General features: G+C 46.2%; 2 protein-coding genes across 5 annotated transcripts in view; one reads left to right on the forward strand and one right to left on the reverse strand.

Annotated features, from left to right (window-relative positions):
- Positions 1-14,600, reverse strand: part of PHF24 (PHD finger protein 24) — a 309,837-nt gene that overhangs the window by 142,954 nt on the left and 152,283 nt on the right. The window contains exons 1-2 of one of the 4 annotated variants that reach the window (XM_054658810.2): positions 3,066-3,099; positions 2,131-2,264 (exon numbers count right to left, since the gene is read on the reverse strand). The exons of the other annotated variants lie outside the window; for them this stretch is intronic. Coding sequence (XP_054514785.1) covers positions 2,131-2,248 — 118 coding nt within the window. The 5' untranslated portion in view covers positions 2,249-2,264; positions 3,066-3,099. Of the gene's footprint in view, positions 1-2,130; positions 2,265-3,065; positions 3,100-14,600 lie in introns of those variants that run through there. 4 annotated transcript variants of the gene reach the window in all.
- On the forward strand, positions 3,205-9,583 carry LOC746291 (protein SPATA31F1-like). The gene is given in 6 exon segments (XM_024345619.3): positions 3,205-3,438; positions 4,089-4,134; positions 4,662-4,722; positions 5,734-6,194; positions 6,197-9,361; positions 9,364-9,583. Coding segments are annotated over 6 exon segments (4,005 nt in total). The 5' UTR covers positions 3,205-3,294; the 3' UTR covers positions 9,492-9,583.

Here is a 14,600-nt window from a genome sequence, read left to right on the forward strand (position 1 = left end):
AAGCGATTTTCCTGCCTCAGCCTCTGGAGTAGCTGGGATTACAGGTGGCTGCCACCACTCCTGGCTAATTTTTGTATTTTTAGTAGAGACAGGGTTTCACCATGTTTGACAGGCTAGTCTTAAACTCCTGACTTCAGGTAATCTGCCTGCCTTGGCCTCCCAAAGTGCTGGGATTATAGGTGTGAGCCACTGTGCCCAGCCTAAATTGTTCACTTTAAATATGTGTAGCTTATTGTACATTAATCATACCTCAGAAAAGTGTTTTTAATTACTAAACTCTAGACAAATGAAAAATTTAAGCAACAAAAATGAAACTGTGGTATATACTCAAAAGGACTGAAAACAAGGATTTGAACAGATACTTGTAAACCAACATTCACTTGAACATTATTCACGACAGCAAAAAGGTGGAAACAACTGATGTATTCAATATGGAAAAGAGGCACTCCTAAAACATTTTTTAGAAGTGTGAATTTCTGGCTGGGCGCGGTGGCTCACGCCTGCAATCCCAGCACTTTGGGAGGCCGAGACGGGAGGATCACAAGGTCAGGAGATCGAGACCATCCTGGCTAACACGGTGAAATCCCGTCTCTACTAAAAATACAAAAAATTAGCCGGGTGTGGTGGCGGGCGCCTGTAGTCCCAGCTACTCGGGAGGCTGAGGCAGGAGAATGGCATGAACCCGGGAGGCGGAGCTTGCAGTGAGCCAAGATCACGCCACTGCACTCCAGCCTGGGGGACAGAGCGAGACTCTGTCTCAAAAAATAAAAAATAAAAAATAAAAAAGAAGTGTGAATTTCTACAATTGGAGGGCAATTAGGCAATATAAACATTGAAAATGCACACACCCTTTGACCCAGCAATTTCACTAGGAGGAATTTTTCCTACATATATACCTATATATTTATGCAAAGATTTATATTATATAAGGTTTGCATCAGCATTTTTAGAGCAAAATTATACGAAATATTCAAGTATATGGCATGGAAGATGAACTGTGTTTCAGCCATATCAAGGAAAATATTAAAGACATTTAAGCAAATGATATGCTCAAGATATATTTATTTTATTAAATGAAATAATCCTAGCATCTGGGGGGGCTCAGGTGGGACTTGGGAGGCTGAGGCAAGAGGAACCCTTGAACCCAGGAGTTAGAGGCTGCAGTGAGCTATGATTGTGTCACTGCACTCCAGCCTGGGTGACCTTGTCAGAAGAAGAAGAAGAAGAAGAAAGAAGAAAGAAGAAGAAGGAGGAAGGAGAGGAGGAGGAAAAGGAGGAGGAGGAGGAAGGAAGGAAGGAAGGGAGGGAGGGGAAGAAGAAGGAGGAGGAGGAGAAGAAGAAGAAGAAGAAGGAGGAGAAGGAGAAGAAGAAGGAGGAGGAGGAGAAGGAGGGAAATAAGAGAGAAAAGTATCTATACTATCTTTCCCTTTGTGAATAAAACATTAAAATTCATTTTTTAAATTTATGCTAGACTAGTCTGGAAAGATACACAAGAACCTGATAGAAGTGATTGAGGGAATAAAAATGAGAGATGAGAGACAAGGATGAGGAGACAGTATGTTATACCTTCTTCTACCTTTTGAAGTTTATACCATTTATATGTATGCTTACTTTAAAAAATCAATTAATCTAAGTGATTAAAATAAAATAAATGCAAAGGCCCTCCATCAAGGAGGGCCTCACCCCTGCTCCTCCAATCTTTCCCACAATTGCTCTCCAATCCATTCATCTGCACCTCTGCTAAAGATAGACTGCATTTTTTAGTATCAAATGAACTCTGTGGCACATTCCTTGGGGTTCTGCGTTTGTTAGGAATTTTCTCTCCCACTTGGAACAGTCCTTTTCCCTATAACCTGCACTTTTAGACAAAACTCCAAAATTAATCTCCCCAGGAACCCTCTCTGACCAAACTGATCCCCTCCATGCATTCTCTCTCTTGAAAGGTTGAGACCTGAACCTCAATAATACATCAAATTATTTGAAATAAGTCATTGGCTCTTGATTCACGTAAATTTGTCTTGTCTTCAAAACGATTTTTAAGTGTCTTGAGAGGAGGAAGCCAACATGACTCAAAGTCCTTGTACCCTTGACATCACCCAGCTTAGGGATGAGCATACTGAATATACTTACCATGCCAGTGAGGTAAAGGATGGGATGCTGGATGAATGTTCAAAGATTTTGAGCCCAAGAATTTTTTTCTCCGCTTTTGGCTATAACCATTCTCACCAGGGCAACACCTTCTAAGCATATTCAGAAATCATTGGCTGTTAGGGAAGTATTGCAATATTCATGGAGGTTAAGCAGGTAACATAAATGTATAAATTAATGGGCAGAGTATAGGAGTGATGAGTCCTGAGGCAAAAGTGGAAAACAGCTGCTCTGCTTTAAAAGTTTCCAGAATCCAACTCAAGCAAACAAATAAAAATCCTACAGGCAAACAGAATACATCCAGAGATGAATAGATCCAACCACAAGCAGCAACCAGTTTGCGACCCAAAGCCAGAAATGGCTACTAATCCATCTCTACAGGCATTCATCTCCCTGAACAGGCAGAATGCTATAACAAGGACAGAGACAGCTCTAGAAAACCATGATTTGGACAGTATTCCAGAAGTCAGCCACATTAATGTGCCTCAAAAAAATTGCAGCATTTACAATCTCTCCCCACCCATCTGCAAGCTTGAGGCCACACAGACTGGATAGATACGGCCACCTTGGCCTCTCCCTATCACCCTACCACATCAGCCATAATCCCCTTCCCGCACCTCTGTTACCAATCACCCATTGCCTGAAACATCAAAGATCACCATTTCCAAGCCATAACCAGACTCTGCCCTCCCTAAATTCTTGTGTGCTTCTCAGGTATATTTCCAAAACAAGTGGGAGAGTTAGTGGAGGTTCCTCCAGCCTAACCACCCCTTCTCATAAGGTGCCCCCTGTGCCAAAGCACTCAGTTTTCTGAGGACAGGTGACCATACAGTTGTGAAGGAGAGAGCCGAGACATCAGGCTGGTATAGGGAGTGGAAAGTGAAGACAGACTAGGAAATAGACACTGCTTGTGGCACCTTCAGTCCCAGGCTCAAAACACCCTCATCTACAGACTGAATCACCACATGAGCTTCCCTACTACATGCACCTTATGAAACAGGAGGGCTTTGTGATGCAGTCTGGTGGCCTAGTTCCGTCCTCTGTGAGGTGGATATGACAAGGCCTAGCACTGGGAGTCATTAGGCACCAGAACCCTGAATGCCAAGATAGAGGGATGGCTGATCTCATGCTAATGAGGTTTAGACCATGTTGAGCCCTACTTTTGTTCTGTGGGATGTTGGATATCCCTTATACACCTATGGCTCCATCTTCATCGTTATTGTAATTATCTGGCAAGTGAAAAGGAGCCACCATGAATTGAACTTGGAAGTTGAAAGGAGCTGCTGCTGGGTAGGGCAACACTATGATTCCAACTGAACTAATTAAGCCTCAGATAATATGCTTTTAAGCTCCAGAGTCCTTCCTTATTGACCCCACTTCCCCTCTCCCCCAATTTTTATGCCATACCTTTAGTTACTTTTATATAGTCTTTTCCTTCTCAGAGCCTAAAAGTAATTCCTTACCAGGTCTTCCCTGAACCATACTCTAATTGAAAAGCCAAGAAGCTTTCCATTTGACTTGAATAGAGACCTAGATGATATGGGATCTATCTCACTGGATCTCAGAAGACCTCACAATATGGGGGATTTTTTTGGTTGGTGGCCCTTTAAGGTGTTTATAAACTGAAGTCTTTGGGTATTAGAACCACATACTCTTTGATCTGTACTATCCTTTCTCTTGCTTCATCCTCAGCATCCAGCAGGACTTATCTGGGAATCAGATGGGAGGTATAGAATTTGGAAAAGGCTCCAAGTGAATCCGAAATAAGCAGAGAAGGAAAATGGAGTAAAAAGGTGGAATAGGCAAAGAAAATCCAGGAAAGCGTATAAAATACAGATAGATATATAGAAAGGGAGTGGAAAATAAATGTAAGTCTCATTTTGGACATGAGAAAGAAAATGGTGTCCCAGCTTCACATTCTAATGTTTTTGTCTTTTAAGCGTCACCAAAAAGTCAGGCAAAGAGCTAGAGATGCAGCATCAACAGGTGAAGTCCCAATCTCTCCTCTGATTCCCTTCCACTGTGGGTGTTTCCCATGAATCCTGTCCCTCTATGACCCCTGGAGCCAAGAGCCAGGTGCTCTGCCACTGAAGACTCCAGTTCCCCAGACTGAAACTTCCATGGGTGGGAAATCTTACCTTGGAAACGTTCCAAAATTCTCTACATTATTCCCATGGGAATAAAGAATTGAGGAAATAGTGCAGATGTCCTTAGCTGTGTCATTTGCTAGTTTTAAAACCTGTGGAAGTCACTTCATCTCTCAGTCTTGTTTGCCATAACATGGGCATCTGATGATCCTCTCACTCACAGTATGGTTGTTAAGGTCAAATAAGAATGGGCACAGGAGAACAAGTCATGATTCATTACACTGTGCACAGAAAGGCCTTAAAGCATTTATAATTAGGGTTCTCAGTGTCTTCTTGCTGAGAGTCAAAGGCCTCCAACCTCCTCTAGATACTCTGAAAACTCTAACATGCCACTGTCTACTATAACACTGTCTTCTGATTCCTCAGCGAGGAGACTTTCTCGGGAAGAAGATGAGGAGCCACAAGAGCTGCTCTCTGTCATGAAAAGGTGATCTATTGCTGTTTGCAGTCTCTAAACACCAGCCTGGCCTGTGGTGATTTTTTCATTTAGCCTGGGGCAGGACTGAGGAGATGGAAAATGGCTGGGAGGGAGACATACACAGTGAAGGCTGGTTCACTAGTTGAGAGGGTTGCAAAGGCATAATCATCTCAGGAGGAAAGAGTCACCCAATACTGATTTGGGGCAGGGTCACAGTAGTTCTGAAATTCAGGATTTTACTAGTACATTATTCATAAAAGACATTATATGGGGTTCTACTCAGCTCTGAGATATGTTATCCAGTCAAGAGAATGGATTTTGCATGAGAAAGTCACCCATGTCACATTCTCTTTACAGCTACATCCTTACATGGGCAGACTCAGCTGACCAAGATGAACCCTGCTGATAATACTTCCTTTAGTTCTGTATTCAAGGAGTCCAATTCCTGGCACAGCCCTAAGACAGGAGCCTATCATCTTATCCTCTTAAGATTTCTAGAGAAAAGGACTGATTCCCAGGAGATGTTGGGTACATCATCAGTGATATCTCATAGCCCCCAGAATGCATAAGTACCACATAAACCTCATTTTCCAGTTTGGATGTACTGAAAACTAGACTTCGGGTTTCTTAGCCTCAAATGAGACTGCAAGACAGTTCTACCTTGTGATATTCCTGGTTATGCCCCATCAGCTAACCAACTGACTCTTCCACATGCTTGGTTCCTTTCTCCTAGTTCAGCTTCTCAACAAGGCCAACACAGAACTCAGCTCCCAGTCTTCTCTGAGGGCCATGCCCTTCTGTGGGTTGTCTGAGGCCTTGTCCAACAAGTCCTAACCCCCAGCCCACTATACCTTACCAAATGCCATTTTCTTAAGAAGAAAAGTAGAGGAGTAGACATGAAGGGGGTGTAGGCTTCTAGACTTGCAGGACTAGGGAAGGGCAATGCCAACCCTAGCCCACACTCTTCCAAGAAGGTAGATGCTACTCCATCATTAATGTTTGCCATGTTTCTCTTTCCAGCCAGGGCTGGCTTCCCCCAGAGGGAAGTGTGCGGCGAATCCTATGTACAGATCCCTGTTGCCAAATTTGCAATGCTATGGCTCTGGAGATTCAGCAATTGCTGGCGGATGAGAATGACTAGATCTCCCCAACTTTGTCGAGGAGTCCATCACAGGTCTCCTCTTGCCTAGAGATCTTGTCTCTGTCTAGTGTATCCTTTGAGCAGAGTATAGAGCTCCATTCCAGAAACATCAGAGAGCTTTCACTGGCATCTATAAACCCAACACTGTCACAATTAACAGATCAGAAATCTTTAACCCAGTCAGCTGCCCAGTCAACGTATGCAGATGGCATACAAGATTACTGGGCTGATCAGCTCCAGCTAGGGCAGGAATTTCAAGTGCCAGATGTGCTCCGGGGCCCAAACACCATAGCTTCTTCAAGGCTTGAGAAGCCAAGGGCTCCACTGAACCAGGAGGAGATGAGCAGAGCAACCCCAGCTCTGTCCAGGGAAACCAAGGCCAGCATCACTTGAATTTCCAGGTCTCCTTGCTGTCCCTGAACCCAGAAACCCTGAACCGGATGCATCCAATGGCCTTGCATATGGTCCTCCCTGCCCACCTGCCATTTCTCAGTCCCGAAGTGCTGAGGCTTCTTGAGGTACAGGTTAAAAAATGGATGCATTTCCAGAGGTGGGGGCTCCCAAGACGTGTGGAGGAGTCCCTGAGGCAGCTTATGCCAAACCCATCATTGTATTACCAACCTGGAAATGACCAGCCAGTTTCTTTCAACCTGAATAATACTTCTCAGGTCTCTCTTCACAGATCTGAGACCATTTCCCTCCAGACCTGGTGTTCATGTGTGGCTGGCCAGCCCATCCAGACTTTCTGGGTTTCTGAATGGTCCAATATGAACCCAGAACAAAGACACCACTGTCAGCAAAGTCCAAACCCTATGGCTCTAGCCTTGCCCTCTCCAGCCCTTCAAGCCCTAAGTGGCCCCCATCCACAGTCTGGGGGACAAGATAATGACTCAGGGAGTGATTTCCAGCAGAAATACAGCCAGCTATTCTGTGGGCTCCCTTCTCTGCACAGTGAGTCCCTGGTTGCCACTTTCATGGGATCTCAAGGCCTCCCCAAGATTGAAAATGTGCCCAAGCCCCCCTTGAAGGATCCTTTTCTCTTCAATGAGCTCTCCTTCCCCCAACTGCTCCCTAAAACTTCACCCCAGTCAGCCCCACCCTCTTCCCCACTTTCCCCAAATTGGGTGTCTCCATCTGACCATCAACGAGCTCAGATCAATGTCCCATTTCTGACTCTGGCTGAGTATGAAGCCTTGGAGTGGCACCTGCTACAGAGGCAACTCCAGCTTCAGTGGGGCTGGCCAGCTGCCCTCCAGAGGTCTCAGCACACCCAGTGCCTCATGCAGCATGAGCCCTGTGGCAAAGCTCAGTCTCCTGAGACCACGACAGCTTCCCAGACAGGGAAGTCCATCTCAGTGCTCACCAGGGAACTACTCTTCTTCCCGGAGCATGCCCGGAAGCTGCTGGAATTCCACATCCAGAAACAGTTGATTCACCGTCGCTGGGGCCTGCCTCAGAAGATCCAGCAGTCCATCCAGTTGCTCCTTACCTCCACTGACCAGCAGACTGTGTCCTGCAGCAGCACAGCCCTAGCCAACGTGAGCATCCCCCAGCCTGTAGCCCTAGAGGCCAACGGGGCTTGTGATGTGCTGTCACCCATTGTGGCCCCAGTGTCCATCCCCAGGCCACACTTGTTAACTCAGGTCAAGGCAATACTGCAGAGCCACATCGACTCCAAATGTGGACAGATCCACCAGAGCAAGATCCCTGCCTGTGTACATAGGTCCTGGGACTGCAGAATTTCTGGGGTCCTGGCAGTGGCTCCTTTTCCCTGCATTCCAGAAAGCCAGTTCCTGGTACCGCAGACAGCAAGTGACCCAGACCTGCATCACAAAGTTATGCCCTGGATGCCAACGGCCCTTGATCAGCAGCAACAGGCTTTACCAGGTACTGTCACTGAACACCCTAAGCTGCTCCGAGTCTTGTCTGTGGAAGCCATTGAGAAACTGGAGACAACTTTACGGCACAAGCATCTGGCCTTCCTGTCAGGGCTGCCTGCTCTGTATTATGTGGCGCTCCCCAGGGCCCTGGCCCCGGCAGTCACTAGCCAATCTGTCATCACAGAGATGGTGCCTAGTCCCGTGGAAATCCCAGCAGAGCCTCTGTTTCAGATGGTTTCATTTGAAGAACAGTGTATAAGTCTTGGGCCATGCCCTCAAGGCAACAATGAGAGTTGTACAGACGTTGCAAAAGAGTTCCAGCCTGCAGTGCCAGTAAAAGGAACAATGGAGACGCTGCCTCTAGAAAGCCAGACGCATCCTACTAGCCCCCACTCACTCCAGACACATATCTTGACCAAACTAAACTTCCACCTGAGAAAAAAGGTCCTAGAGATACAATGGGGAATTCCCATTAGGGCAAGGAAGTCCAGGGAACAAACTGCTGCAGCACCAGAGAACATATCCACACAGAAGTCTCTTGAAAGTCTAAACCACCAAGGGGAGACATTGCTCCAGGAACTGCCCATCCCACCAGACACTCTTCCTGCCCCTAATCCAGAAGGGGTTCACCTTAAAGAACAGCTGGCCAATGACTTGAAGGCAGTGCAGCAGAACCAAAAGCAATCCAATTCCAAAGCAGTACCCCAGGGTTCTGCCCACTCGGTCTCCAAGATCTCACAACCCAGTGGGGACATGACAGAGGCCCACATGCTTTGTGTTCAGGTAGAGGCCAGTGTGAACAACCCCAGCCTGGAGGAACCCTGTGGCCCTGAGCCTCAAAGCCCTAGCAAGAGCAAGGACCCAGCCCATGTCCCCATGCTAGCAGGAAACAGAGAGGACCCAGAGGAAACCAAAGCAGCCAGGGACCACAGAGAAGGGGATGCAGGGTTTGGGCGCTCCTCAACCAGAGAAGAGAGACGCCCTGCTGAAGACCAGAGTCCAGCAGGGATGCTTCCAAACAAGACACCCCGAGGGTCCTGGCGATGGAGCCGTAGCTTTCATCTTGCTGATCCCTGTCAACACAGCCCCCAGCATCACCCTCAGCTTAAGCTCCCACAGCTACCTCCACGAGTCCCTGGGGAGAAAGAGTCTGAGAAGGACCTGCAAGACAGTCAAACCAAGCTAACTGTCATCCTTGAACCAGCGACAATTCCTGAGAATGCCCAGACTGTGGTGCCCCAGGCTTCACAGGGTCAGCCTTTCCTGAGCCAACCAACTCAGGCTAAGCCTTTGCAGGGCCAAACTTTGCAACGCCAAGTTTTACATGGGCTGGTGATGCCAGCCCATACTCAAAAGAAGCCCAGCCTTACAGAGTCTAGCTTCAGAAATAAAATTAAATGTTTTCTGGAGCGTATTAACCCCAAGACAAAAGGCAAAGGGCACAAGGACTCCATGTTCTCTGCCACTGTGAAGGTGGCCAAAACCAGAAAAGAAAATGTTGCAAAGAGCCTGGCTCCAGCCAAGAGCCCTGTGGGGAGAAGTAAGACAGAGAAGCCGACAGGGTGCTCCAAGGTCCAATCTCGTCCTGCTCAGAAGCTGGTGGGCCCAGCTTTCTTGGATGGTCCCCAGTCCTAGACAATAAGCTTCGGTTACACTCCAGACAACCTGGCTCTGCCTCAACCCCGGGCCACCCCCACCACTGTCCTCATCACTGTCCTCGAGTGGCTTGTGCCCCCCAACCAGGGCACCCACCCTAGCTCCTAACCCTCAGTTCAGATAGAAACATTGGTCTGCTCAAGGAGAACACACAGAGCCATGAAAAAGAGTTTATAGGCTCCCCAACTGCTGCAGCCCTCCAGAGGACCAGTATTTTCATTTCCATAAATATGCTGGTGGGGCAGGGTGCCACTAGAAATACACTCTATATGTTTCAGCAATACGTTGCCCATCTGCTCCTTATCTCCACTGTATTGTGTTAAGGGAAGGTGCGAGGGAGGCTAAAAAGACCTTCCTGTCTAGGGAAGGAGCTTTAACCCACAATTCAGATGGTTCATTTTAGAGGAGTGCCACAGTATTCCCTCCTTGAGGAGGTGCTTTTGTGTTTATCAAAACACAATATCTAATATAACAGATGTCAGATCCAGATGATAGACTCTCCTCTGACTTCTCCCTGTTTATACTGGGAAGATCTTTCTAGAAAATCCATCTTGGAGCCTGCTGTAATCCTGCTGCCTGTTTACTGCCTCCACTGCCTCTCAGTTGCATGAAATGAAAGCCTCCTGGAATGAGATGACAGTAGAAAATGGAGAAGGGCCTGTCCCACAGTCCCAGGGATTGGTAGGGAGCAGGGGCACGTAGTTGGAGGTCGGAGTACCTGTGACAAAAGTTGATTCTCATGCCTGACCGGGACATGAGAATAGAGAAAAGACAGTTTGCTTGGTGCTAAAATGAACCTAGAGCCAGGAGGCAAACCCAAGGCCCAAGTGCTTTGGGAGAGATCACTGAGCTTAGTTCTGCTTGCCTTTAGTGTGATGAAGGGCAGGGAGTTGAGCACTGAAGTTTCTGGGAAAGAACCACAAATATAAGAGGTTTTCTAAACATATGTGAGCCTGTCAAGTTACTGCCAGCAGCTTATACCCAGGCCTACTGTTTCTGTACCACCTGTGCCTGGAGTCCTTCTCCACCACTCTCCTTGCCATGATCCTTACTCCTTAAATTTATCTTCACAGTAACTAATGGTGGGCACCCAGTCAGCTGAATCCCCTCCCAGGATCTACCTGGTGCCTTTTCCTCAGGGGATGACTCCTACACTTTTTCCTGCCAAGGACGGCACCACAGAAGCCTGGCAGCTCCAGCCCTTGGTTCCTGTCACCCTTCTACATCTCTTCATTGTGTCCCACTGCATTTCTGAAAACACTGAAGCCAATCACCTTGGCTGTCAAAAGAAGACAAGGCTTTTGGAAAGTGTCCTATTAACACAGAAAGTGACCACAAATCTACAATTTAATGCCACACATGAGTCTAACAATGAGATCAGCTGCTCATAACTGAGGTGGTGGGACTCTGGCCCTTTTGCCTCTCTCTGGGAATGTCCAACATTTTGCTATTCAGGGAAATACATAGTTATTATTAATTGAAATACTATGTGGAATTCTCTGAAACCTTTGGAATGAAATGAAGTCCAAGAGGGAGGCTGAGTGGCAAGCTGAGATCTACAAGGAGCTGCTAAGAAATGTAAGCCCCTCTCAGTGATATCCTATTCACATTCTCCCTCACACACAGGTTAAACAAAGTCCCTCCTACAGACCTGCTTTGGGAGGTCTCTCAGTGTAGCTTGCCATACCAAGATGTTCCTAGAGTTCTTTCCTGCTACCTTTTCAGTCGAGCCTCCCACCCTGATCCCAGCACCATCACTGGGTGAGTGATCCACCACCAAAGGCAGCTTTGGTAATCCTAGCCACACATCAAGCCTCTTAATAATGGCCATCATACTCATATTCCCTGGAACCTCTAAGGAGACCTAAGGGGACCTTGTCCTTCCTTCTCCAGTTACTTGGGTTAAGGCAGGCACTAGTCTCCCTGGAACGCCTGACCTCTTAATGAGCCATGGCAGAACAGCATAGCTCAAGGTTGTGCTTGCTCCACTCAATAGGTTAAATATGAGTAAAAGATTTGGGTCACCCCCTTCCCTCTGGAAATTTCTGGCTGAAGTGACCAAAGAATGATTTTAGGGCAAAATGATAAACATGAACAAAGGGCAATAAAACAGCACAAAGAAAATATTACAAAATTCTTGAGCAAGTGTTTTTGTAACTTTTAGGACAAATGCCTGACCCTGTGGGGAGAATGCAGATTTTAAAGTCAAAGTCACAAGAATGGAATGTGGGGAAAAATGAAGTTTAGAATTCTAGCTCAGAGATTTGACAAGTTACTTAACATTTCTGAGCCCCAGTTTCTAGATCTGGCAAAATGGGATAATTGTACATCCATACCCCAAACCTCAATTACTGTTAATGTACTGATGATTCTCAAAGCCACATTTCTGACCCAGTCTTTCCACTGAGCTCCAAACCGTATATTCAACAACTGACACAAAACTCTATCTTGTTACAAAGACAATGCAAATTAATTCAAAACCTCCACCTCACCAACCTGATTTCCAAAGTCAGGGAACGTTATCACTATACACTTTTTTTCTAAGTTCATACATCAAGACAGTCACTGGGTTCTAATATTGATGACTCTCAAGTTAGCCCCCTTTCCTCTATTTTTACTGACTCTCCTTGTAGTTCAGTTTCTCATCCTTAACTTGCCTGAATGGTTAAAATATGCCTCATAACCCCAGGGCCTAAGAAAGTAGCTAATGCATAGTAATACCTTATATTAGTTGAATCCAAAGTCTGCGCTGAGGAGGCAGAGAAAGCGTTACATCTTTGTGATGAGTGCTATAAGGTGTGAGGTTGTGCCACAGGAGGAAGTAATTAGCTGGTCAGGAGAATCCCAGAAGGGTCACAATAAAAATTACTTTGAAAAACATCTTACATTCAACAATTAAAATACTGGAATACTTACTACGTGCCAAGTACTATGCCAAACATAACAAACAAGACACAAGCCTTGCCCCAGGAGAGCTCGTCATCTCATGAGGTAGATAGTCTCATAGGTTCAAATTGCCTAATCAACATATATATTTGGATATCAAATATTCATCTCAACCTATACAAAAATGAACTCTCGATTCCCTGCCCACCCACCACCATCATCCATTTACACATACCAAATCTGCTCCAATCATGGTATTTCTCACATCAGTTAAGGGCAATTCCATCTTTCCAGTAATTCAGGGCAAAAACAATAGTGTCATTCTTGAATTTTTTTTCCTAACAGTCCATATCCATTCCATCAGTAAATCCTGTTGTCTTTACTTCAAAAATCCATCCAGAATATGACCACTTCTCACTCTCTCTACTGCTACCATTACTGCAGTAGCATCATAACGTCCCCCATTTTATCCTGACACCATATCCCCAACAGTCTATCTTCAACACAGAAGCCTGATAGTTCTCAGGGAGGGTCCTGGTTGCAGATGACAGACAGATAGACATAGATATAGATATAGATATAGATATAGATATAGATATAGATAAAACCATGCAACTGGATAACATCACCATGGAACTAAGTGTAAATGAAGAGATCTAAAGACTGGGCTAGGACACTCTAAAGTTAACTGGGAATAAAAGGAGGAACCAGTAAATAGAGGAACAAAGAAGCAGTAGCCAGTGAGGTAGGAAGAAAAACAGAAGAGTGTGGTGTACTGAAAGCAAAGAGAGGAAAGTATTTCAAAGAGAAAATGATAAACTGCATAACCAGTTGCCAACTAGTCAAGCAAGATGAATGGCATTCAATTTAAAAACATAGAGATCCTCTGTGACATTAAGAAAAACAGATTTAGATGAGTGATGAAGGTGTGATGGGAGTGGATTCAAGATACAACGGAAGGAGAGCAATTGGTGATAGCAAGTATAATCACGTATTCAAGGAGGTTTGTTCCAGAGAGGTGCAGAAAAATGAGGAAATAGCAGAAAGAGAACATGGGATTCAGAGAGGGTTTTTGAAAAATATGAGATACATAGCACGTCGGATGTTGACGGGAAAGATTCAGTTGAGAGGGATAAACTGATGAGGAAAAGAGGGAAGAACTACTGGAGCAACGCCCTGTTGTAGAGGACACAGAATAGAAGTGAATTCCCAAGTCAAGGGGCTGGCTTTGGCTAAAAGCACAGACACTGGTGGTAGATAGAAGGCATCGTTAATGAGAGGGGACTTTGTGGATAAGGGAAGAAAAAGGTTTCTTTTACATATAAGAGAGTGTGGGCAGAGACCCAGAGGGACAAGTGGGGAGCTGGGAGGGGCCGTGGCTGTGGGAAGGGGGAATGGTATGCAGAGGCAAAGCTAGAAAGCAGGAGGTAGAGAGGGATTCTGGAAGTTACTACGGAAACTTTTTATCAGGGCCCAAGCAGTTGGTGGCACTGTGAGTGTGTAGGTGGGCGGGGAAAGGTGGTTAAAAGTTGCTGCTGATATCTGTGCAGCAGGTGCTCTTGGAAGACTGTACCAGCAGGAGAGATCACAGAAAAAGCTCTAAATGCATGGAACCTGAGCAACAGCATGGGGCTGGAGATGGAGAAATAGGGCAAGGGTGGCATCCCAGTGCTCAGTGAGATGAGGGACCAAGGAGGTTATATGGGTGGGAGGAGAGGACAGGGAAGCAGGAAGATAAATAGGCTGCCCTGAGAAGATGGGAGGGACATCGATTTTGGACAGCTATTATCCCTCAGGAGATGGCACCTCTGCATTCCCCTTCTGACCTACCACAGAGGAGCCAAGAGCTACAGAAAGGCCAAGAAGTACTGTGACTTCTTTATGACATGTTTTGAGGGACAGTGGGATGCCCCTGGTTCCTAAGGAAACCCAGGATCACTCACCATCCCATCATGAGGAAGAGGAGGTGGCAGGACTTGCTTCCTCTGATGGGACCCCAGCATTTAGCACAATGTGTCCACTGCTTGGATACAGAAGAGGCAGGATGGGAAGAAACATGGATATGTCCCTGCTCTGAATGCTGATTCTGTGCCTAAGGGATGGGGGCCCACCCCATGGATGGTCTCCAGGATGGAGAAGCACAAGGTTCAGGCCTGCTGAACCAACACTCAACAGGTGTTTTTCTAAAGCATCCCCAAAGATCAAAGGAGGTCTTGTGACAGGCACATCCTCCCTGCCTGGTGGGAGTGGGGCAGGCAGCCACACAGCTAGGAGAATAGAGGGAAGCCCAGAATGAAGGGAATTGACTCAGGAGGGTCACAGCA

This window comes from Pan troglodytes, chromosome 11, assembly GCF_028858775.2.
Source record: "Pan troglodytes isolate AG18354 chromosome 11, NHGRI_mPanTro3-v2.0_pri, whole genome shotgun sequence".
NCBI lineage: Eukaryota > Metazoa > Chordata > Mammalia > Primates > Hominidae > Pan > Pan troglodytes.